General features: G+C 53.9%; 1 protein-coding gene across 6 annotated transcripts; it reads right to left on the bottom strand.

Moving 5' to 3' along the window:
* Positions 1–115: 115 nt before the first annotated feature.
* On the bottom strand, positions 116–23,632 carry CPEB1 (cytoplasmic polyadenylation element binding protein 1). Of its 6 annotated transcripts, none has more exons than XM_084213650.1 (11): positions 23,456–23,632; positions 23,003–23,191; positions 8,502–8,716; positions 6,785–7,034; positions 6,399–6,512; positions 6,181–6,285; positions 5,247–5,383; positions 4,066–4,264; positions 2,522–2,616; positions 2,223–2,303; positions 116–1,580 (listed from the first exon to the last, which is right to left on the bottom strand). In XM_084213650.1, exons 2-11 carry the CDS (start codon positions 23,154–23,156, stop codon positions 1,470–1,472), a joined length of 1,461 nt encoding a protein of 486 aa, XP_084069776.1. In that variant the 5' UTR covers positions 23,157–23,191; positions 23,456–23,632; the 3' UTR covers positions 116–1,469. The 6 variants fall into 6 exon arrangements, with proteins under 6 accessions (XP_084069776.1, XP_084069778.1, XP_084069779.1 ...); XM_084213652.1 differs by having other exon boundaries at positions 6,196–6,285; XM_084213653.1 differs by having other exon boundaries at positions 6,232–6,285.
* Between the last annotated feature and the right edge of the window lie 1,113 nt (positions 23,633–24,745).

Below are 24,745 nucleotides of genomic sequence, written 5' to 3'. Positions count from 1 at the left end.
CCCCCCAAACCACATCCATACCTTCCTCCACACCTCCAGGGAGTGACACCACAGCCTCCGAGCTGCAGAGATCTCCCATGAAGCACACAAGGCACAAGAACATTTTTTTTTTTTGCTGCAACATGTTTATTATGTGCCAAAAACTACACCACAGCTTACTCCACACGTCTGTAGGAGAGTGCAGTCTTGCCTGCATATACTACAATGAGGTAGAGACTTCACACACAGCTTCACAAAACCCCACAAAGAGCAGCTGGGATATGCAACAATGCAACATCAGCTCAGCAGGAAAGGAAAAAAAAATAATCATAGTAAAGAGGGAGAAATTATGACACTGGTTCTTTGGCACACAGCTTCCAATAGAGGGGAAAGTAACAAAATAATAATGATCAGCATAATTAAGGTCTCAAATCCCAGCAGCAGCATTTCAGTCGACTGCACTGATACTCCAAACATCTCGGGAAGGAAAGGAAAATTACTTGTCCCCTCTAAGAGAAAGGGCTCCCAGGAACCTTCATCGTCCACCAAGACGCAGCCCTTTTTTAGCTTGTTACAAAAGAAAAGGTAAGTCCTGTGACTTTGTGTGATTAAAAACCTCTATCAACCCCCCATAAGTGCAACTTAAAAAAGTGCAACAAACTATTTAAAACTATATACAGCAGCTCAGAGATCCTCATCCCGTCCAGTTTCAAATCCAAAAACAAAAAAAAAGCCCGGCCTGTCCCGTTGCAAACCCCTGGATTTACAACGTCCTGCCATCAGCCCCCAGACACAAATTGCAATAATGTTAAAAGCTGCCAGGAAAAGAAAAAATCTCTCATTTCAAACGACTTAAAAACTGTTTTTAAGAGTGTAAAAAGGAACTCGTAAAAACCCTCGAGCGTAAAATATGAAATATGATTTGGTTTAAATGAAGAGCAAAGTCTCCTTGTTGTTACAGTAAAAAACGCCAGCTGAACACCCAGGTCACACCATCCAGGTGGGGGTAAATGAATGGAAAGGCACTGTATGGCAACGGCAAAACAATGACCAATGAGACCTGCGCTCTCTCCACCAGTATTGCAAGGAATGTAAAAAAGCGCCTTTAAAAAATAAAAAAACCAGGGCGGAGGCGCCTGCGGCGACGCCTCCGCGACACATGGCCCTTGGTTGGTTGGGTTTATTAGTTTTCAATTTTTGCTTCTCGTCAGCAAACCAGGAACCAAAGTCTGGGAACTGCAGAATGGCTTGAGGGGCACTCCCCCCCTCAAAACACCCCCAAACAAACCCCAACAAAACTCACTGTGCATTAGTGCAGAAACAAAAAGACCAGCAAGTGCAAACATGAATGTAAGATTTTTGTTTTTTCCCCATCAGTCCTCAGGAAGAACGTTCCCAGCCGGGCCTGGCTCCGGCGGGCGCTGCTGCGCTCTCCTCGTGGCAGGCTCTCCCAGGACTCTGCCCGTGCCAGCCCCGGGCCCCGCGGCGCCTTAGCTGGAGTCCCGGTTCTTCTGGTTGCGCATCAGCGGGCGGTGGTGGCGCAGGACCTCCATGGAGTGCTGCCAGTGCCAGCACGAGCGGCAGAAGTACTTGAAGCAGATCTGTGGGCAGAGCACAGGGGCAGCACTGGGGTGACACCAGCAGAGCCACTCCTGCCCTTCACCCCTGCCCAGCTTTGCAGCCCCTACCAGCATAATGGATCTGTGGGTTAGGGAGGGGGAATGCCAGCGATGCTGTGGAGGGCTTGTTCTGCCCAGCTTCCATCTTTTGAATAGGTTTGAAAATCACAGACTGGGCACTGGGGTAGTAGCTGGGCTCTGCCAGGGCTCCCATCACTCCCATGGCATTCCTGCCCCCTGCTCATAGCCCAGCCAAGCTCCTTTGCCTGCAGCCAGCCCCAAGGGCATGCACCCCAACCCCAGCCCACCATGGCTCACAGAGCAGCAGTTCCCCTCCCCTATGGGGAACCAGTCACTCCCACACTGGGTGTCAGTGCTGGCACAGCACCAGCAAACTGCAGTACCCCCAGCTAAAAAAGCCAAGTGGACATTGCCTGCCTGGGCCTCCTGGCAAGCACCAGAGTTGTCCTCCCCAGGAGGGCTGCACCTCCTTCATAACAAGGTTATCCTCCCATCTTACCCCCTGGGGAAGAACCAGTGTATATATATATCCCCAAAACTCAGAAGCAAGGCCTGCTCCTCGAGAAAACCCCTGAGCACAGGCGGCAGGAGAACTGGCCTTACCTGGTCTCTACAGAAGAATGGGCCAGGCTGGGCATTGCACACTTGGCACATGGAGTCCTCCAGATATGGGTCGATCTGAACCTGCAGGAGAATGAGGCAGTGGGCATGGAGCAGCACCAGGCTGACTGCCCTCTCCCTGGTACCTCAAATCCAAGCCCTCATGGCTCTGGGGCAGAGCAGCAGCCCCACTTCCCACTGCTTGAGCAGGAATATGGGGCAGGCTCCATGAACACTGGCGCTCCCAGCAGCACCACCCATCATGCACACCCCTCCCTGGCTGTCCCACCAGCCCCGCTCACCTTCTTGGTAAACTTGGTGGTTTTGATCTCCACAAACGCAGCAGTCACAGCCTTCAGGTAACTGCGCTGGTTGTTGAAGGTGACACGGCCCGACCCTGCAACGAGCCAGACCACAGATGTTAGAGAGGAACAGCAAGGGGGAACCACTGCCAGCACCATCCCCTCCCTGGTGCCACTCAGACAGGGAAGCAGCTTTGACAGGGAGATGGCATCCAGGGCCCTTTTCCTGCCTCCTTCTCCAGGCACCACATTCCCAGGATCAGCAGAGTGCTTCACGCTACACCTGAAATGCACCAGTGCTGAGACAGCTCAGCAGCTTTTATTCCCAGCCCCCCCTCACCCCAGAGCCTTGTGTTTTGCAGCCTCATTGCTGGTCAGCAGCATTCCAGCACCACTTGCTTCCAGCCAAGGTCTATTAAGTTTCAGGACTGACACTGGCAGATCCCTACAGCTCAGCCACAGGACAAAGTGCCACCCAAAACCCATCCCTTCCCCTCCCAAAGCATCACACAGGACACCGGCTGGAGGGCCTGGATCCAGTCTGGGGTTACAGGAAATGCCCTCAAGCAGCACAACCAACCAGGGCACAGCTTAGTCACCAAAACTGAGCTCTGACTGCTGTGACTTTAGGACAGCTCTAAGGGTGGAAGTGCCACAGAGCTGTTTGGGAGATGGATCTTGCCTATGTGGAGCAACCTGGGCTCTGCATGAACCACAGGAGGCTGGGGTCACACAGTGGCATCTCACAGGGCCAGCAGAGGGAGGTTCTGTGACACCTCATCCACACTCACACTGAGAATTTGCCTGAAGTCTCATACTGCCATTCCCACGCTCCTTGAGACTGTCCCCCTGAAGGCACTTCAGGGGCTCTGCAGCACAACATGCATGTCCTAAACCTGAGCCTTGCCCAGAAAAGCCTGACTGCTACCCAAGCAGAATGACTAAGCTCTGACACTGTTACTGCCTGGCAACACCAGGAGATCCACAGTCTCTCCAAATCTGCTTCAGCCTGAGCCTGGAAAGCTGGTCCTTAGGCACAGGCTGTGGGGCTTTTCCAACAGACCAACTTCCTCAGTGCTGTCCCCTGGCCCGTGACGTCTCCAGGGATGTACAAATGTCATGACACACCACATTTCAGCTCTGGTAACAAGAGCCCAAGAGGGGGTTAAGACCCGCAGCTGTCTCTGCCCTGGGAATAGAAAAGCAGCTACAGCAGCATCCAACAACCACTAACAGCATTGAACAAGGACAGAGAAACCTTCAGCAATGCCTAAAGGCATATTCAAAACCTCAGGCTGCTCTGGAATGATCCAGGACCTTCTGAATCCCCAGCACACCAGCTCTATCAGCCCTCCCCAAGGCTGGTCTTGCCTCCCCAGGGCCAGGAGATGAGAAGCACAGACTGCAGAGGAGGTTGGACAGCATCTGCTCCCTGAGCCTGGCACCTGGGCAATCCTCCAACAGAAGGACAAGCCAAGGGCACACCGCAGCCTCCTCAGAGCACGGCAGGGACAACCACCAACCCCAGTGGAACCACCACTTACCTATGGGATACTTGTGCTTGTCGGTGTCGATGCCAGCATAGACCACCCCTCCAAAGAGGTCGTACATGACGGCTGCCAGGGCCTCAGCGTTGAGCATGCCGTGCAGGGCCCCCACAAACACCGTCTTGCTGGGGTCCAGCCGCTGCGAGGGGCTGCGCACGAAGTTGCTGTCGGCCAGCACCCACGGGATCACCTGCACCTGCAACCAGGAGCACCCCTGAGCCTCAGACCTCACCCCGAGCTGCAAATGTCATTTGTTTTCTATTGCTGCTCAGGGTCCACATCCATCTAGAGCTACAGACACCTCCAGAGAACCCACACAGGGACAAAACCAACTCTGCTTCTGGACAAACTGAAACCCAAGCCAGCAGTGACTTGGGGGTGGCAGTCAGAGGACAATCCACATCCCTCCACCTGCATTTATGGCCCAGTCAGGTACCTCCCAGCACAGGAGCCTGTTGTTGGAGGGGGCCACTGGAATACCACCCACTGCCAGCTCCATCTGCAGCTCTGCAGCTGATGGAGGGCTCTGGAGAGAAGCTTCTGGCAGAACTAAATCATCAGGCACGGAAGCTCTGCCAATTGACAGACACCAGGAGAGCTGTCTAGAGCACAATTAGTTTGTGCCTGTCTAGATTAAGAGCTGCATCTCCATCATGTAACTCCCTGAACTCAGGCAGTTGTCCGTGATCTGAAGACACCCTTTCCCATATGCCCAAATGGAGCCTCTGGCAGCCCCAGCATCCCCAAAACACAGGTCAGCCAGCCAAGGCCACACTGAGGAGCAGCCTGGGATCCAAAACATCTGCCTGCTGAGGGTGAGTTACTTGTTCTGCAAGCAGAGGAGGCCTAACAAAGCACCTGATGGGTCCCACTCTGCTTCTGCAAGCAAAAGCGTGATGGAAGCAGCAAAGAGCAGTCAAATCCCAGTTTCCATGCTCTGTCCCAGCTAGCTGAAGCCTGAAGGCAGGGTCTGCCACCAACCCAGGAGCTCTAGGTTGGTTTGACATAAGCTGTTGCGAGGGACACAAACACTGAGCCGACACATCCCTACCACAGGCACAGAACAGTCAAAGCCAGCATGCCTTCAGCTGCTGTTCCAGCCCTGCTTTCCTTTCCTCCAGGGATGTCCCTCTGCATCCCCTGCTGCCCCACCAGGCTGCTCTCCCAGCTCTGCTCACCTCTTTGCAGCGCATCCTGCGGCTGGACATCTTGAAGTAGTACTCACTGAGCCCGTCGGGGCTCAGCAGGTCCTGGGAGCACGCCTGGAGCAGCGCACGCACCGACTTCTCCGACTCAAACACCAGGTAGACGTAGCCTTTGGAAGGGAAGGGAAAGAAGCAGCTGTTAGAGCTGTGGTGGAGGAGGAACAGATTATCCCAGTTTGAAGATTTCCTCATAATCACTCTTGGGTGCCACCTGAAGTAGCTGTGTGGTAGCTCTTGCTGTTCCCAGCAATATTATCCTCCTAATATTTAAGCCAAGCTGGAAGAGCCCAAACCCAAGCTCAGCACGAGGGGCAGGATGCCCAGGGCCATGTGGGCCACTGTCCATCATCCACAACCAACATCTGGATATGCCAGGGGGGCACCACCAGCCTGGCCACAACGAGGTCTGCAGAGAAATAGACCCTGCTATGTGCTTAGGATGGCCTGGCTCAAATACAGTCCAGGGTTTTAAAGTCCCTTCCATGGAGGCCAGTGCTCTACCTCACACTGCTCTGGTGACTGAATGAGGCCATCAGGCACTACAGGGCCTCCAAACCAGCCACTTCCTACCCTGTAACTAATTCCTGCTTACACAATATGCCAGCCCAGCTGCACATGCTGGCAGTGGGATCAGCAGCTGCTCCAGAGCCACAGCCCTACATGGAGCTCCAGAAACACCCAGAGAGGGTTCCCCAGCCCACAATTCTGTCCCACACTGCTATGGACGGGTGAGGACGCTGGGTTTGGGGTGCCAGTGCTCCGCAGCCCAGGTGCAGACCCAAGTGAGGGCAGGACATTACCCCAGGTGCTCTGTACCAACCAGTCACCAGCATGCAGCTGTACCATCCCAGCATCCGTGCTGTAACATAGCATGGGAAAAAAGTAACCCTACCGTGTTCGCTATTACCTTTAGGCATATTACCTTTGGGAGGACAGCGTGGGTGTTTGCCATCCTTACCAGGCCACTCCACACTCAGGGAGCCAAAAACACGGAAAGTGTTGATCAGCCCAGCTACAGAGAGAATCAGAGAGGTCAGTGTCCCCCACAGAAAGATCCATCCTGCACCCTCCCAATATCAACATCCAAGGACTTGGTATGGGGCCTCACTTTCCAGGGCTGCTCACCTTCTGTAATGTCCCATGGGACTCCTCCCAGGAACACTTTGCAGGAGTAAACGGGGTTCTTGTAGTTTCGGGGAGGCAGCTGTCCGCTCCAGGTGCAGGTTGCTTCATTCACAGCTTGTAGAAAACACCAGTAATACTCAGTACAGGATCATTTCCTTCCCACTCTCCCACAGGTCTCCCCATATTCCCCAACTACAGGCCGAGCAGAGCTGCACAGCCACAGGCAGCTGCCCTGCTCTCTCAGCAGACAGAACCAGAGTCAGGCTTGGGCCTGGAGCAAACTCTATGTTCAGCCAGTGTCTGCATAGTGGCCATCAGCCCCCCCAAGTGTGGGACTGTCCCCTGGGCCCCCTCCCAGCTCACCCCTGGGCCCCCTCCCAGCTCACCTGCTGCCTGCCGATGGAGCCGGGCTTCTCTCTCAATACTGAAGGGGTCTTCCGGAGAGTCCAGAAGATCCCAGGAAGGCCACGCAGATGCTCCAGGCCATCTTTTCGATGCACTGGCTGGGGAGGAAGTTACTGCAGCCAGGGCAGCTTGATCTTGATCCAGCTGGGATCCCACTCCCATCTTCAAGGGGTCTCTTGACACCCCACTGAGAGGCAAGAAGGGCAGAGGAGGGGAGATGCGAAGGCTTGACTGCAAGAGAAAGGCCATGTTGAAATCCAGCCCCGAGTAAGAGCACATAATGCCAGTGGTGAAGCATCACACTAGGGCCCTACCCTTGCCCATGGCAGGAGAGGGAGCTCTCAGGGATCTCCTGAGACCCTCTAAAGCCCAGCAGAGGCAAGAAAGCAGCAACCCCAACACATCCTGGCACCCTAGAAAAGCCCTGGGCCAGTCTCCACTGAACCCGTGCCCATGCTGAGCAGCAGGGATCATTAAGCAGGAGGCACTTCAGAGACCACCAAGCCAACAGCTACCCTTGGCTGTACAGCCTCAAGAACAGTGTCACCCCTGGGGAGCATCAGCCACAGGCTCTGTGCTGTGCCTGCAGTGGGCAGGGCTTGTTGGAAGTGCTCAGGGACTGCAGGCACCAGCTGGATCTCATCCTCACAGCCCAGCTCCAGGGCTGCCTGACCAGGCAGCAAGCACCATGGACCACAGCTCCTCCCAGGGCTGGAGGAGGGAAAGCTGGATTAATGGAACAGCAGGGAGGCAAGATGCTGCACAGCTCAGTGCCAGCTGCGCTGCGGATCCGTGCCTGCGCTGCCACGGCAGCCGCCCACGCCAGGCCGTGCTCAGAGTCGTGCCCTTCACAAACAAGGCCAGCACAGAGCCCTGCACCACCTGCCACCATCGCTGCCTGGCTGCTGCAGTCACTTAGCACATCCCGATCCTCCAGGGTGGATCACAGCAGAATCAACCCCACATCCAGTCAGGTCTGTCCTTCACACCCACCCCAACACAAGGGTCAAGGCCATGGCAACACCACAGCAGAGCCTGGAGCAGCTCCTGGCTTTATCCTCCTGTGCCAAGGCCAGCCATGCAGCAGCATCCCAGAGCTGGCTGAAGCCAGGCTGCCCTGCTGCCACCCAGAGCTGCCACCTGCACCCACCACAGACCCATCAGAGCAGACTGGGGCAGCCAGCCAGACACTCACTTGCTCCCTGCCTTTCAAATTTAGCTGTGCTTTAGGGAATGGGAGCAGGCCAGACCCAGTTTGCTCTAGAAGAAACCGCCCTGAGATGGAGAAGTGCAGTCAAATGGGAAGAGCAATAAAAGGCAAGGACAGTAGCTCTTCAGAAGTCCAGGCTGGATCAGCAACCTCCCTGCTGGGATCAGGGCATAGACACCACCCTGCCTCACACCAGCTCAAGCACTCAAGATCCCTCTGGGAGCTACTGTAACCCAGCAGGGCTGCAAGCACATACCCAAAAGGCCAAAATATTAGCTTAGAAGAAAAAAATATGAGGATACTGCTGGCTTGTGGTGAAGGACTGCATGTGAGCAGCCTTTCTCCCAAACTCAGGGCTATGCCAGTGTGTGCACAACAGCTCCTCTCAGCATCCCCTCCCATTCCTGAGCAGGCAGGGCTCTGGGCTGGCAGCTCAGCTGTTCTGTGCTCCCCAAAAAACACAGCAAGACCCCAGGACCCAAACTTACAATCAAGTCTGAGAGGTGGTCAGAACCAGAGCTGAACCCACTGGTGTCCGAGTCCGAGGGGCTGCTGGAGCGGGAGTCCAGGAGGGAGCGGGAGTTCCTCAGCGATGGTGTGGAAAACTTTTCTGGCAGGTCTGAACCAATGGGGTCTAAAGGCAGAAAACCCAGCGGGGGCTTCCCCAGGACATTCCCAAGAGGGTTACTCAGCATGCTGAGAACTGCAACAGAGAGGGACACAGTCTGTCAGGGCTGCAGCACAACACTGTTCCTTCCTCCTGCAGCCCAGGAGGCCACCAGGCTCCTGTCAGCCCACAAATGTCATGGCTGGGAGGTGGCACCTCTGGTGTTTGCCATCAGTTGGGCCATGGTGCTGCACAGAACCCACAGCAGCCTGGTGTGGTCGACAAACATGAAGGTGGGTTATGAGACAGACTGGCCAGGAGAACCCAGTTCATGTGGGAGAAGTTCAGAGATCCGACATCCCAGATTAGAGACCTCAGAAGTGCTCTGGGACACAGCCCTCTGCTCAGTCCATGCCATTCCGTGCCACTTGTCCTGGAGCAAGCTGGGGCTCAGGGGGGGCAGCTCACCAGGGATGGGGGCACACACCAGTGGCAGGCACACCTGGCCCACCAGCAGGAATTTCCAGGCTCAGAGGCAGGACCCTGCTCCCATCATCCCTGCCAGGAGCTGGCTGTGGGCAGCTGGGAAGGTGCCAGCCTGGGCTGCTGACAGAGAGGCTTCGCTGTCCCTGGTGTGTGCTCACAGCAAGTCTGTCTGGTCAGGCCTCTGCCCCAGAGCCTGCAGACAAGGATGTGTCAGACTGCTTCCCTCACACTGCAGGTTTCCCTCCCACTGAGGAAAATCCAGGAAAATGTCTCCCTACAAAGAGAGCTGCTTCTGAGCAGAGGACCAGGCCATTCAAAGGTCAGAAAGTCATATCCTGGTCAGTTATGTGGGGGCAGCTGCCACCCACAAGGAGAGGGAATGTAGGGCAGAGATCCCACAGGGGCACACCACCAAGCAGTCTATTCAAAAGAGCAAGTCTCAGCAAGCTGAGTGCGTACCAGAACCAAGTGAAAAGAGCAAAGCATTCAGAAATGGTTTTAATTATTCACAGGCTGCAAAACAAGGCAGCTTGCCCTGAAGCTTTCAGTTTTCAGCAAAGCAAATTTGGGATCCACTTGAGATCCCCCAAGCCCCACCTGATCTCAGCAAGCTGAACCACAAGGTTTTAACCTAGATTTTCAGCAGCTCCTATGCAGATGAGGATTAACAATTCAAACCACCAGCCAAACCAGGAGGGTGACAACACCATGGTGCTTGAGCTCGCTACAGTCAGACACCAGGACAGCACGGTGTCAGCGCCAGGGAGAGCTGCTGAGCACCACTGAGGCAACATGCTGGGATGTACCTATCCCAAGCTGCATTAGCCAGTGGCACACCTGCTGTGAAGCTGGCATCTCCAGCCCCACACTTGGGGAAAAACCTCACCACCCCAACAGTACACAGGTACAGGTAGGTCCTTTACTTAAACCATCTCCCTCAACTCAAGGCAGAGACCTCAGTGACAGTCACAACATCTTCCCACATTTGCAGAGCCTTATCCCTGCAAAATTCCCCTATTCAGGCTACGTCACAGGACTAGGAACTCACCTCTGACCACACTGAGAAAGGGACCTCCTGCCCCTCGCTCTCCTGGACAGGCAGTACCTGTGTTCACACCCAGCCCTGCAGCCACAGGAAAATACCAGCCAGCCCAGCAGTCCTTACCTGGGCAGAGCCCCGGCAGCAGCAGCCCCGGGACCGAGGGAATGTGACACAGCTGGGGAGGAGCTGCTCCCTCCTAGTCACAGCTCCGAGCAGGGCACAGCATCTCCCAGCCCCGGCAAGCCGCACTTGCTGCTCTGCTGACTTCTCTGAAGCCACGTGATGTGTTTAAAAATACAGCCGGCGTATTGTTCTGGGGAGACAGCTGAATCTGTCCGACAGGCTCCAAAATCTGATTAGTCACTAAACAGCACAAGAGGCAAAGCAAAGCAGCTGATCCCACAGCCCAAGCCTTGCTGCCAACAAATGCTCCCGCACTGACACCCTCCTCCTTGCCCAGCCAGTGAGGGCCGTGGGTTTGGAACGCCGCAGCCCCGTGCTGACCCTGGCTGCACAGCATTCCACAGACCTGGAGCAGCTAATGCCAAGCAGGCTGCTACCAGATAATGCTGCCCTGCCCCATACCTCCTGGTTAGCAGAGATGTGGAACCAGAAGTCTATTTAGGATGCAGCAGCAAGGGTTTGGGGCTCATCCAGAGCTCCCAGTGGCATTACAGGGTCCAGCTGCTCTGCCCTATTTATGACATCCTCATTTCTGCCACCACATACACATCCCTCCCATGATTTCTCAGCTCTCACAGCAGCTACAAAACCAGTAAGGCCAGCACTGAAGTGGCAGGATTACTGGCCTTTAAAAGGATCTACTGTCTGGGCATTTACCACCACACAAAACCCTGCCAGCTTCAACTGCCCCAATCCTAACCTCATGTCCTGGAAGTGCTGACATCCTGCTGTTAACACAGATGGATTCCATCCAGTCCAGCAATTTTGACAGCTCTGCACTGGCAGCACTTGATTACACACTCTGCAGGACAAACTGAGCTCGTGGGAGACCCCACATCACCCCAGTGGGCCTGACTCAGCTTCACCTGGTACCCACAGCCACATCGGGAGGAAAAGCCATGACTCAAACTCCTCTTTTACCCTTGCTCAGTGATCAGGCTGTGGGCCCTGATGCCAAGCTGTGCAGGCAGCCTAGGAAACACCTGCATTAGACAGCCAGATCTTATTCCCCAGTACTATCCCAAAGGCATCCTGATCTAACTCCCTGCTCCAACCCACCAAACCCCTCCTGAGGAATGGGACACAAGAGCCCAACACAGGCTGCCCACCTAAAAAAAGCCTTCAAGACACTGGGGCCACACTTCTTCCTGGGGGAGTTGGCCTTGTCTCCCCTTCCAAGCAGACAGCTCACGTAAGGGAAAAGTCATTCCCAACACACATGCAAGATGCATCAGCAATTCCTGGAGTTAAGAGCATCCCTTAAAGGCCCAAAGTGAAAAAGCAAGTATCATGGAACTATTCAGGGTAGGAAAAGAACATGAGTGCAAAGAAGTATTTTTCACACCTAAGGGGGAAATTTTAACTTGGGGGTCAACATGACTCCCATTCACCACTCACACACCAGGAGCTTCTGGAACTTCTCCCACCTCTGCTCAATGCAGCAAAGGAGGCACATGGCAATGCTCCTCTGCAGGGGACAGCAGAAAAGGAGCTTTTAATAGAATCTGGGCACTGACTTTTGACTCACTGCTGCAGCTCTAATGCCTGACACAGAGGCAGTGCACTCTGCTCCATCTCTGGGGGTGCCTGCCCAGCACTGGCACCTCTGGGCTCTGTGGAACAGCCATGACACCATATGGCACTGCCAGGTCCTGGCCACACAGGCCACCCCCTGGAGAAGGAGCATTTTTCAAACAACTCCTCTCCCTTAGCTGAGCTTTCCCTAGTAGCTGCTGTTTGGATAAACCATTATTCCTGCATCAACCCAGCACCCCTAAAGAAGCTCAGGGGAGCACACTCAAGACTTTCAGACCCATCATACCTGAGCCAGACGCCTGACAGAAACAAGCAATGAGCCCACAGTGCTGGTTTCAACTCTTGAGGTCACCTCTACCTGCAGACCCCAAATTATCCTTTAAATCCCAACTACCAACCACTGAACTACCCCACTGAATGTGAGTTTACACTAACAAGCAGATCACTCCCCCAGCACAAGCTACAATTCAGAGCACACTTTGGGAAAGTGTCCCAACAGCAAGATATCCAATCCAAGCACAAAGAACAGCTTTTACTACTCCATCCACCAGTTAAGACATGCAATTTAAGCACCTGCCCAGGACCTTGGAGCACACAGTTCTTCCCTGTACACTGTAATTTGCAGCCATTTGATATTGCAGACCTTCCTAGCAGCTTTGCCCATGCCCATTCCTTAAGACAGGAACGTAAAGATGAGCCCCAAGGATTGCTGGTGGTGGCAGCTCAGGGAAAGAAAGGCTCTGGGAAAATAACCCCTATGCTGATGACAAATGACAGTTCATTGCCTTGGATAACACCCTAAGAGCAACTGGATCATTTAGGGTGGAAAAGGCCTTCAATATAGAGTTCAACCTTTGACCAATCACCACTTTGCCAGCTAGACCAGAGCACCACGTGCCACATGCAGACATTTCACATGGAGCATCCACTGAGTTTATGCCTGATGGGCAGAGCTGACCATAACCACAGCTACCTCCACACTGCCCTTTGAACAAAATGCTTCAGCTCAGCTCCGTGGGAGACCACCCAGCCACCAGCACACGAGATCTGTGCCGATGCTCTTCACCCCTGGTGCATCAGTTTAATCAAATCATCGAGAAACTGAGTCTTGCCCAGAGCAAAAATTCCCCTTATCCAGCAGCTGCCCAGGTCCTTCCACTCAAGTTTTCTCCACACTCAGAACATCAGTGGGAGCTTGCCCATGGCTGAGAACAGCTTTTGCTACAGGGCTCTGTAGACACTTGGAGAGTGGGCCAAGGACCTCCTGCTGCAGGAGCAGTGTGCCAGGCCCAGTCCTTGAGCTGCCAGCTGTGTCTGGCACCCACAGACTTTGTGCACAGGCTGCTTGACACTGCCCTGGCCACAGCCCCAGGGCCAGAGGAGTGCAGACACTTTCAGAAGTAATGCTCTGGAGAGGTGTTCCAGCCTTTAGAAACTCGCTGCAGGGCTGAAAAAGACTACTTTGAAAAGTCCAGGACTTGTCTGAGCAAGGCCTTCACCTCCAACAAGAGAGACATTGTCATCTCCAGAATTTTATCTGCTCAGAGATTACTCAGCACAAGAAAGAGGCAAGGCTGTTAAGACTTCCTGCTGCATCCACCAACTACTACATAGGCTGGAAGTTCACCTTTCTGCCTGGATCTCCCCACAGAACAGGAATACTCTTTACCAGGAGGAAGAGCCAGGTTTCGGTGACACCTGCCATGCCCACAGGCTGCAGCACCATATACACATTTGGGGCAGGGCAGCAGAGGAGAGAAGCAGTGTGATTGAGGCCCTGGAGACTGAATACAGTGCACTTTCTTTTGTCATGCATCAAATAAGCTTGTAAAGTAAAAAAAAAAAAAAGCTAATGTCCTAAACAATAGCCTGCTGCAATTCCAGAAAAACAGCTCGTCTGCAGTTTTTACCACCCAGCCAAGCTCTGCCCTGGTGGGGTGGGAGCAAGCTGAATGTTTTAGTCAGCCAAAAAGCAGCACCTCCTACAGACACTGAGAAACTCCGTGGCAAGAGAAACATTTGCATGTCTGAAAAGCAAATGGGCACCTCAACCAGCTCCTACAGCTGCAGTTCAGCAGTGACACAGCCAAACAAGCTGCCAGGCTGAGCAGCTCACCCTCACACACACCAGCACCAAACAGCTCAAAGCTCATGGCAGGGAAGGGGTGTCCAACACTCCAGTCTAAATTTCAGCACTTCTCACCTGCAGCTGTGGGACCTGGAGCTGCCTGCAGGGAGCCTGCACAGGAACATTGACTGAAAAGTGGACAGCAGCAGCTGCAGTGGCAGATGTGGGGCTGAACACACAGGACAGGGACAGGCTTTGCTTGGCACAGGGAAGGCAGACACTGGATTCTCCCTGATTACCAAACTCTTACAGGGGCACAAAAAAACCCAGGAAAAGTTGCAGCAAGAGCAGTGACACAAAATTGTCTTCCTCTTAAGTGGAGCAGCCATGGGACAAGAACAGTGCCCCTAGAGCCCTGGAGCTCACCTGAGCAGCACACTGAATACATCCAGAGGATCTGCCCAGCTCAAATCCTCCAACTTTCATTACATTCCCATTACTCCACTGAAAAAAACAGTCAGTGCTGTTATTAGAGGAGCCGTGCAAAGTCCAAGGCACACTGTCCTCTCCAAGCTGTATCACCACAGAAGCCCCAGTAAATCTTGGGCCAACTACCAGCTCTGGAGAAAAGCACCTCTCAGAACTGCAGATGTAATCAAAGCAGCAGCAAACACCATCTAAGTAGGACCTACAGCACAGCCCATTTTTTTTTCCCTGAACTACAAAAGAGGAACCTCTGCCCTCACAGATTCTTCATTTGGGGCAAAGAAAAACTGAAGATATTCCGGCAGCTATTTCTGGTTTGCTAAGAAGGGGGCAGGGAAATAAAAAAAGGCAGCATGATCCCACAGCTGAACCACAGAATTAGAGTCAGGACACCTGAGGTCTATTCTTGGTTCTGGCACCAACATGGTAAGTCACTTGCCCTGAAAAATGGAAACAGCAGCATAACTGGGAACAAGTAGAAAATTATTGCAGTAACATCTGAGAGCACTGGTCCTCTGCTGGCACTGAGAGCAGGGCCCGGCTGACAACAAGGCTCACAGCTTCCTGAAGCAGAGAATTTATCCTGTGTGTTTCTAGGAAGAGAAAACAGCTGCCCAAGGTAAATATAAAAATCAGAAAAGACAGCTAAAATGCAATTCAGGATTACAAGTGCCCAGGTAATTGCATTCACTAAGCAGGCTGCCACAACCAGAGCTGTCTTTAAAAAGATCAGAACACTGAAATACAGCAGGTTTTAACATGTATCAGTCCCAGAGAGATTTAAAAGCCAACATATTCAGGTCAAATTCTGCACAACAAGCTTCAGCTTTGCAAGCCTCAAGAACAAACACTTCTATATTTAAGTACCAAACTCCTCTCAATTATCTGCTGCAACATCTAGGGTGCAAACTGTGCTGTGTGTGTTACCTGATGTGATAACAAGGGTGAGTGACTCATCCTCAGCTGCATCACAGTTTGGGGGTGTCAAGGCCAGGATACACCTTTACAAAGGTGACTCTCTGGAAGGGAGCAGGGTGTTGGCTAGACCCCTCTGCAGGCTGCAGTGAAGGAAAAACAACTGAAAAAAAGACAGACTTTAGTCCCAAACTCAATTTTCCTTGGGAAATGGCACACCATCCTCACTGAGGCATAAAGCCACTGCCAGACTGGCACTCCCAAACCCCACCAGTGATGCAGGTTCCCAGTTACTTTCTAGAGGTCTGTACCCCTTAGCATCACAGCTTGGGAGGTTGCCTCACCTTCTCCTCCACACTCCTGGGGAGAAAACCAGGCAGAGGGGCAAGGAGGGATTTCCCCATGGCCATTTCAAATGTGTGGCAGCAGCTGCTGTGCCCGAGAGCAGCCTCTGTGCTGGCAGCAGCACAGACAGCACCTGTGATTCAGCTGTTTTGCCATCACCTAAGGGACCAGGCACAGGAGAAGTGAGCTTGCAGATGTGGATAGAAGGTTCAACCCTGGCTGGAGATGCCTTGCCCACTGCCCCAGCCCTACAGAAGGGCCACTCAGCCTCTGTGCAGTGACAGCTCAAGGACCACAGCATCCTTTGGAAGGGGATGAGTCCCAAGCCAGCTCAGGGGAGGTACACACTTAAAAGGGCATTTTTGTGGACATAAGAGGCAGAATTAGTTTCTGGAGCCCCCCGGGCTACATTATTTCTGCCCCTCTCCAGCAGCTTTCCTACACTGCTCTGATTAAGAGCTGGGCTGGATAACCTCAACCTTCCACCTGGAGCTACTCTAAAAACCCCAGCCTGCCAAGGGCACTGCAGAGGGCCCACAAGCCTCTGCTACAGGCACGCTGGGAGAGCAGATCCAAAAGCTGTTTCCTAACCAGCTCCATGTGGAAGCACTCATGTCAGCACATGCTGTAGAGTTTGCAGTAAAGGCACCAAGACAAAAACACATTCAAGACCTCTTCTAGAAAGCTCCCATGCTCCTGATGGAGCTGCAGCACAGCCTTTTGAGTCAGTTCTGCCCAGCAAGGAACCCTCACATCCACTGCTTAAACATGCAGCAGTGCAAGGGCTGGAGGAAAACCTCATCTCTCATTTGACTGATGCAATTTTGGGGATGAATCCTGCTCCAGGCTAGGGCTTGCACACACTAAACCACTCTCCCTGCTGCTACCTCCATATCAATCACAGAAAAGACTAAGCCATGAATTACCTAGGGCAGTTCAACCCACCAAACAGCAGCTCCAATGCTCTCCCTGGAAGGGAATGTGCCTTTTAAGGCTCAGTTCCAGAGTGAGCCAAGAGAAGTGTTCTCCAAATCACCACTGAACAGTGCCACAGGGCTGCTCCAGAGGCCACAATCAAACAGCCCTCCCTGGCAGAAGCCAAGGGGAGGGTTTTGGGTGGTACATGCCTGCTCCCACAAGCTGCCTCCAGCACAGGACTGGAGCTGCCCTGACCAATTTCAGGTCTGGCTGGATACAAGCAGAGATGCTGGTTGGGTTCCTGTTCCAGTTACTCCTCTATTTGCATCTTCTGTTTTACAGCATCAGCGCAGATAAAAATAAATCTGTTTTAGGAGAAGCGGCTCAAATGGAAGCTTTAAGAGTTGGATTGAGAGCAACTTCCTTCAGAAACCAATTGCAAGCTCAGGTTTGATACTTCTTTTACTTATTTGATACATATTTTATTCTGTTAAGGATCAAATGCTGCTGCCACATGAGCAGTGTGCAGCTTTTAAGTGCTTCCCACTCCCCAGCACGGGTGGCTGGAACCAAGCACTGAGGAATCAGACCACTGAGCATGAGCAGCTCTTAGGAAACACATTCAAGGAACAAGGGCCCATTAAGTACCCACATCAAGCAAGTCCTTAGAACAGTGCTACAAGCACTAGGATGGCATGGGACAAGTTCTTAGTAAGGCTGTCTCAGGTACTCCTGGAATACCAGCACCAAGCAGGAGACCCAGAGAGCCAAATGACCTCCCAGCTTTGTGCCCTTACACTGTTATCATCCATAACCTTCACACAGAAAGCAACACCACCACTACATCTCTGCTTCCATTACTACACTCTGAACATCAGCAAGTTGCTCCCAAAGAACCAGGCTGCTGGGAAAGTCTGTCCTCCTTTCAAGGGAACAAAGCATACCCAGAACACGTAATTCAGGACCACCACCAAAACACTAGATGCCTATTTACCTGAACAAGGCACAGGTCCAGGGTCAGCAGAAGCTGCCCTTCCCTCCTCATCCCAGCAGCACAAAGGAACCTTTCACTGAGTTTCCTCGGCATACTTGGGCTTAGATGGAAGTAAGTATCACTCAGGTGAAGTGCTCTCCCCCCACATCCCTCTCATTACAGAGCAGGAAAAATCATCCTTGGATATTCTGATGCCAACCTAGTGTTGTCCAGACACTGAGCTCTCCGTCAGGATGTACCTCTGCAATCTCCCTCTAGCATAAGGAGAAGGATTTACACACAGCCAAGCCGGAATACACAGGAACTGAGGACACACCTAGCTCAGCTGAAGCCACTTGCCCAAAAGACAGCAGGAAAAACAGCAGGGAGAGACCTGGACGTGCACAAAAGAGAGCTCTATGGAGCTTGGCATGGCTTAGCCAAGCAGCAAATTAAACAGATGGAGAACTGGAGACCCAAATCCTCTGCCCCAAGCTCTGCATCCAACCACTCAAACCAGCTTGAGGAAAGCCAGTTATTGCCATGCTGTATTTATAAACAGCCACCCCAGGCTGAGCAGCAACACTCCCCTGGGGGGCTCAGGTGCCCTCCACCACACACAGCATTTGAGGAGACTCAGAAAACAGCCTGACCTCGGGGAGCAGCTTATGAATCCCTCCTGCTGTTATCAAGAAGAAAGGCAAGGAGTCCATGACAACAACCGTTCTTCCTGTGCAACAGGTCTTTTCTTTCATCTTTCAGATGGGGTTTTGCCTTGAAGACTTCAGAGAGATTTGTGCTCTGAGGCCTCACTATCTGCCAGGCAACACACAACAGACTGCCCGCAGCTCCAGCCTGGCAGATTTTAAGCAACTACAGATAAGCAAGCTTATTGCAAAAACGAGTTGCTGTGCTCTGGGAAGCAGAAGAGCCAAGGGCTGGAAAGATTCAGCAGCATTTTCCTACCATGGGCCATTTCCCCAGAACCAGAGCGACAGGAGCTGCAACCTTGCAGGCTGGAGAATGAGACAGCAGCAGCCACCCCGCAGAGGGCACAGATGAGGCTGGAGCTGCAGTCTCAAGAGCAAATCCAAGGAAAAGCTCAAATCTGTTGCTGCACCAGCAGCTTTAGGGTCACACAACAAGCAGAGAGGCAGATGCAGCAAGGGGCTCCATCAGATGCCAGCAGGAAGACCTCACCTTGAGAGCCCAACATCCTCTCCAGAGGACCTGATCCTGCTAAGAACACTCCCAGGTTAGCACTGCAGTCTTAGTGTTAACAGACTGGTTTTAGGATGATTTCCCTGTGGGCAAGTCTGCTGTCCCACATAGGGACAGCTCCCAATGTAGGGCAGGACAGACCAGCCAGACTGAGCAGCTGGCACGCAGGCTGAAAGCCAGGCAGGGAGACCCAAAATCTGCTGTGCACCACTGCTCTCCAGGCAAAAACTGGATTGAGGCCCCATTTGCCAGCACCCCTTGAGAAACAGGGCAGTGAAGGTAAAGGATATCATCAAGGGCAGGCCCACCTCACTGCCTCTTAACCCCTCCTTGCCTCTGAACTCAGAGTTCCCAGCACACCTGCCCACCTACTCAGAGGCTAAAGACAGGGAAACACAGCCTCAAGAAACACAGAATGGCAGGACTGCAAGTGTTAAAGGCCAGCTTCCTGCACAAGTCCCTCCCCAGGTCACAGAGCAGGTTGCTGGGACTTGCTCAAGTACTTCCAGCCTGACAGATCTAGTGGCAGCAAAGGGTTTGAGACACTTTGCCGGCTGTGAGACAGCAGTTCAATCCTACAGCCAGGAAGTGCCAGCAGCTCGAGCCTGCAGCAGCCACTGCCTCCAGAGAGCCTCTCCAGGCACCAGCAGTGCCTCTGGCACACTCCCCAGAACTCAGCACACGCCCTCTGTGCATTACAGGCCTGGTGCAGAAGGAAAACTCACAAATAACCCTGTCTGGGCACAAGGGGCTCAGCAGCCCTTTGGGAACGGGGGATATAAGCAGGACTGGGGCATAAAAACCAGCCCCACTGTTCTCTGGCCTCCAATCAGCTGGCATGTGCTCCTACTGCACCAAGCTGTGTGGTGACAACGCCCTGGGAGCACAAGGTGACACCAGAAGGCTTTGCAGCCAAAGGTCCTTCCCAAGCTGAGGAAGCTCCGTGCTGGCAGGGACTAGACAGAGGAGAAGAGGTAGGTCCCAGCTCATCAGTACTCAAGCACAGCACTGCAGGGACCACATCAGCAATATTTTTAGCCTGATTATTAGCTATTTTGTTGCATTTCCACCTTTCCAGCCACCTCTCTGTGGGTCCGCACAGCTGAGTCACTGCTGGAACCTTCCAAAGGCTTGGGTGCCAGCAGCACAACAGTTTGCTTGGCAGTGCCAGCCCTCCCCCCTGCCCAGCACTGCCGCAGCCTCACCTACCTGCAGGACACCCCGATGGAGACCCCAGCCCTCCCAGGCCTCAGCAGCACTCAGACACAGCAACATCCTCTCCGTATCCTCCCCCTTTCCATCACAGCATGCACAGGCCACCTGGAAGCACCAGCATCTGCCAGCTCCTCAGACCCACAGAGCTTTCAGACATGGGACACTTTTCTGCCACCCAGAGTGTTCCGCAGCCTTTCAGAAAACACTTCTGAACTACAAGCCCTCTGCTCCCAAGGAGCTCCATGCCACTCCTCCAGGGCCCTGAGGAAGGGCTAAGGCTCCACAGAGATGGGAGGTGTGGGTGGCTGCAGCAATACAAAGCTGTGCACAGGACCAGCCTTTCACCTCCCCAGCCAACACATACCATCCCCACAGCTCTCTGATCAGGAGATGAACAGCAGCCCAGACCATGAAGCACTCCTGGCCCGGCTGCTGCTCGCCTGCAAAGGGAGTGTGGGAGTGAGAAGGAGAACATTGTCTCAGGATCACAACACCGCCAGCCACAGGGCGCTGGATCCTCTGCACAGCCACTGAAGGCCAGAGGCTGCTCTGAACAAGCAGTACAGCTGCACTTGGGCAGGTCTTACACCCCCCAACTCCCTCTCTGTGTACTAATGGGAATACCAGGAGTCAGAAGTGAAGAAACAGGCCTCTTCACACAGCACTGGGTGCCATCTTCCACCAGCTGTTACCACGCTCGTCACAACCACCCAGTGGGCCCAGATCATCAGAGCCCAGGGCTGTGCTTGAGGCAAGATCTTTCCCACAGCTCTATCCAGGCCTCTGCGGCAGGCAGGAGCTCCAGCACAAAGCACTGCAGTCAGTGGGGGCACCTGATACCAGATACACCCTTCTGCGAGCAGAGAGGTCACCAGAGCACCTTCAAATCCTCTCCAACTCAATCGCTCTCCTGAAACCAGCAGCCCTTCCATCCCCTTAGCAGTAAATTCCCGCCACCAGCAGGGCCATGCCAGCCCCACCACCCAACCTCTGAAGCACAGAACCCGCCCAGGGCCCATGCCAGCACTGCTCGCCTGCTGCCGGAGCACTGCGGAGACATGCACGCCTCTGCCAAGGCAGGCTGGCAGGAAGCTGGCCAAGAGAGCTCTGGAGATGGCTACAGAGGAGCAGGTGGAGCTGGGACATCCGCACCGAGTGGCTGCCCCCATGTGTGACAGCCTCGCTCCGCAGCGCGCTGTGCACCGGGCCAGCGCCAGGGCTGTGAGCAGCAGGGTCACTCCAGGGGATGTCACCCGCTCCAAGTGTGCTCTTCATCCATTCAAGACCCTGTGACACGGGGAACAGCAGGGCTCCAGTCTGCCAACAGCCAGAAGGGGCCCAGAGCAGAGCTCTGAGGCACCTGGCTGGCCCACTGCACACTAACAACTTGCTTCTCCTTCCTCCTTCGAGGTCTCAGCTGGCAATGAAAGTACAGGCAGGAGTGTGTGGTATTCCCTGGTTCATTAGGGGAAGCCCACAGGACCATGTGGAGGTTTGCTCACTGGAGCAGAGCAAAGCTTAATAAAACTACCGCAGCTGGGCTGCAGGCAGACCTCAAGTGCCCATGCCAGGCCCCACATGCCAAGTCTTGTGAAAATTAAATGCAGAAACTCAAATGAGCTGTGCAGATTGAGCTGTTCAAACTCTGCTACCCCACTAGAACTTTTTTTTGCTCGTTTACAACTCATGCAGCAACTCAGGGCTGTGTCCCAGAAGCTCTTCCTGTGCTCAGGACAGCACCCCCTTGCCCCTCCAAACACTTACACAGGCAAGCCCCACTGCCCAGCTCCCCCACCCAAGAAGCTATCTATACTCCTGTCAGCACCAACTCCATGCCTGGGGCCTCCGTGTCACCCAAGTCTGTGCAGCGATGCACTCCCCTTTTAACAAAGCAGCAGCATGCTGCTATAAAGGGATGAGTTTCTGTAGCAACCAGGCTGTACTTGTACAAACTCTGCCAAAGCACTAGATCTTTCCACAGACTGATACTTAAATGAACACACTGTTTGTGAAACTGGTTTTTACATGCCTCAAAGGCCAGCAAGTGAACTCTTCCCTGTTTTACCCCTCTGCTCCAACACCAGGCTGCGAGGATGCATTAAGTTTGTGCATGCAGCACTCCTTCCTCCTGGGATTTCACAGGGAAGGCCAGTGTCTTAAACAGTTAACTAGACCCCACATTGCTCCAGGGGGGGCACCCAGCATCCCTAGAATCCCCCAACTGCAAAAGCAGACTGGAGAGGATCAAGGGGGAAGGGCACACCAGCCAGCAGTGCATGGCTGCAAGCCCACACCCTGCCCATCACGTAGGTTTGCGCTGGACCAGAAGAGTTAAAACAAGAAGCCATTCCACTGCATCTCCTGCAGCCCACTGCCAGGCACAGCCCGCTATTTCTAGTTGAGCGTGGGAGTGGAGAAGGAGCCCTCCAAGTCTCCCACCCAGCCCCAACCTGGCTGAAGTTGCTGGGTGCTGGCTGTACCACACCCCACAGCGGAGTTGGGCAAGTGAGGCTGCCGGGACTTTGGCAACTGGGCACAGGGGGGACCCTCTGCAAGCACACCCCTCCCCACCTGCAGAGCTCCCTGCCACCAGGGATTTCCTCAGGTTGCTGGAGCGAAGTTCAGCCTCACTCCTACCCAGCGTGTTCAGCCTCCTGACACCACACCCCCCACCCACTCCCTCCAAACACAGCAAGAGGATTTCTCCTCTCCTGGTGAGGTTATTCCTCCAGCAGCATTACAGCTCAGAGCAAAACAACCCCGGGCACTTCTCATCTGCAGTGAGCTGACAGCAGAGCAGAGGGGGCTGTGGCACAGGCAGCCACAGCCTCCCCAACTCAGCTGTCACATTACACAAGCAGCACGGCTCGAGAAGCCCCCATTAGCCGTCGCCAGCGCCCTGTTACACAAGCACATCGCTGCACGTTAGCCTGAAACCAGCCAAAAACACACACCGAATCCAACAACTGTTGCTGCATGTGTCAGCAGACTCACCGGACTGTGTGCTGGTTTGTGCTGCAGTGTCAGAGTCCTGGGTGCTCCAGGGTCTGTCCCACCCTGTCAGGTTGAGAGACTGCAGGCCAAGGCACAGATCGTTGGTGTCTGGGAGGCCACGGGAAGACTCTTGCGTGGATGTAGGGAAGAGCATCCTGCTTGCCACTGCTTCTTCAGAGTCCTGGATGTCTGCTCGGATGGAGAACAAACAGAAGCTTGAGAGTTCAGGGCTGCTTTTTTCTTTTTAAAGCAGGAGTTTTCCAAAGCATTAAGCCCCAAGCCAGGTCTCGTGTCGCTCTGAAGCCACAGCTCCTGCAACCAGCAGTTGCACCCCAAAAGGGAGGGCTACCATATGTCCAGAATCCAGCCCCCCACCCCCCTTGGCCCCTCCACCTTCCTATCCCGTCTGCATTACTGACTGGGTCAGCATGTGACCAGGCTGCTGATGCTTACTGTGCTGACAGTGACGTCACTCAGCCATGCAAGAGAACTGCATCAGCTCTTACAAAATAAAGGTAAAAAGAAAGGAGAAGATTTCCCCTGACAGACAAGACGGTAGCAGGAGGAAAGAGGAGCAGTTCCAGTAATTCAGGGGAGGCAGGCAGCACAAAGCAGGGCTCGTCGGCACAGCAGACACCAGGCTGGAGGCAGCAATCCCCCCAGCAACGACGAGAGCAGCAGCGACAGAGCACAGTTAGTTTTAGAGCTACCCAGCTCTCCTGTCCCCGCCTCCCTCCACCCACAAAACCCAAAAACACTTTAGTCCTGGCCAGCTTCCAGCTGCTGGCTCCGATTCAGAGCCGATGCAAAGCTTCGCAATTCTGCTGGCATAATCTGTTTGGTCGAGCCTGGCCACTGTGCCTCACTGACTCGGCATTGTTTACCCCTGAGTAACAAGAATAACCTTCAACCCCCGCTACCCGGAGAGCAGCCCATCAGCCCTGCTCCAGCCCAAGCGGGCACATCCCACTGGTACAGGAGGAAGAGGACCAAGCAGACCCATTTCACATCAGGAATGTTTCATGGCCTGTTTACCTTTCGCCCGCCTGGTCCCCCCCTTTCCCAGCCCTCCCCTCCCTTGCAGGGTGTTCACAAGCCTACAGTACTGGAGATGCGGATTCTCGCCTCGGTTTAAACCCGTGCCAACAGCCTAAGGAAATGCAGCAGGTTCATAGTCTGAGAATTCCAGTTTAACGCAGGGATCTGGGGGCTGGTGAAACCACAAGATGCTCAGCTGTGCTACCCGAAATCTGAGTCAGAGGGCATTTATAAGCCGACTCCCAAGCAGCAGCAGCTGTCTCCTCCTCCTCCCCCTGCCCCCACAGCCTCCCACTGTGCCATCAGATGTACACCTCACTCCACACACCGCTCCCGGCCCTTCCGCAGGCGCTGCAGTCGCTCCAGTCTGTCACATTATCCCTCACGTGCAGTCCCAGCCATCCCAGACAGCGTTCCTGGCCTCCTTTTCCACATCCCATGCCACTCGGATGCCCATGAGCAAAGCCCAGGCAAAGGCTGGCGGCAGCTGGGTAGCCTACGTGTGACACAGGCCACTGCTGCCAGAGGCAGGACCCTTGTCCCCACCCCACAGCACTTTAGGAGCATCAGCATGCCCAGACCCCTGTGAGGGGACAGAGGCACCACAGGCAGGATCAGAGCATTTAAAACCATAACCTGCTGGCAACACGTCACCTTCCCCCCTCCCAGTCGCAGCCTCCTCCACAGCACTCCACCAGGATAGCA

The sequence above is a fragment of the Fringilla coelebs genome (assembly GCF_963513975.1).
Source record: "Fringilla coelebs genome assembly, chromosome: 12".
NCBI classification, from domain to species: domain Eukaryota; kingdom Metazoa; phylum Chordata; class Aves; order Passeriformes; family Fringillidae; genus Fringilla; species Fringilla coelebs.
This window is presented reverse-complemented; position numbering and strand designations above follow the sequence as displayed.

What these genes read in the sequence shown, in the direction of transcription:
- CPEB1 (XM_084213650.1), bottom strand. Translation starts at nt 23,156, where the DNA reads ATGCTCTTCCCTACATCCACGCAAGAGTCTTCCCGTGGCCTCCCAGAC. An exon ending in CCACCAAGTTTACCAAGAAG is followed by an intron (nt 2,304 to 2,521) that starts GTGAGCGGGGCT and finishes ATTCTCCTGCAG; the next exon opens with GTTCAGATCGACCCATATCT. An exon ending in CATTCTTCTGTAGAGACCAG is followed by an intron (nt 1,581 to 2,222) that starts GTAAGGCCAGTT and finishes CTCTGCCCACAG; the next exon opens with ATCTGCTTCAAGTACTTCTG.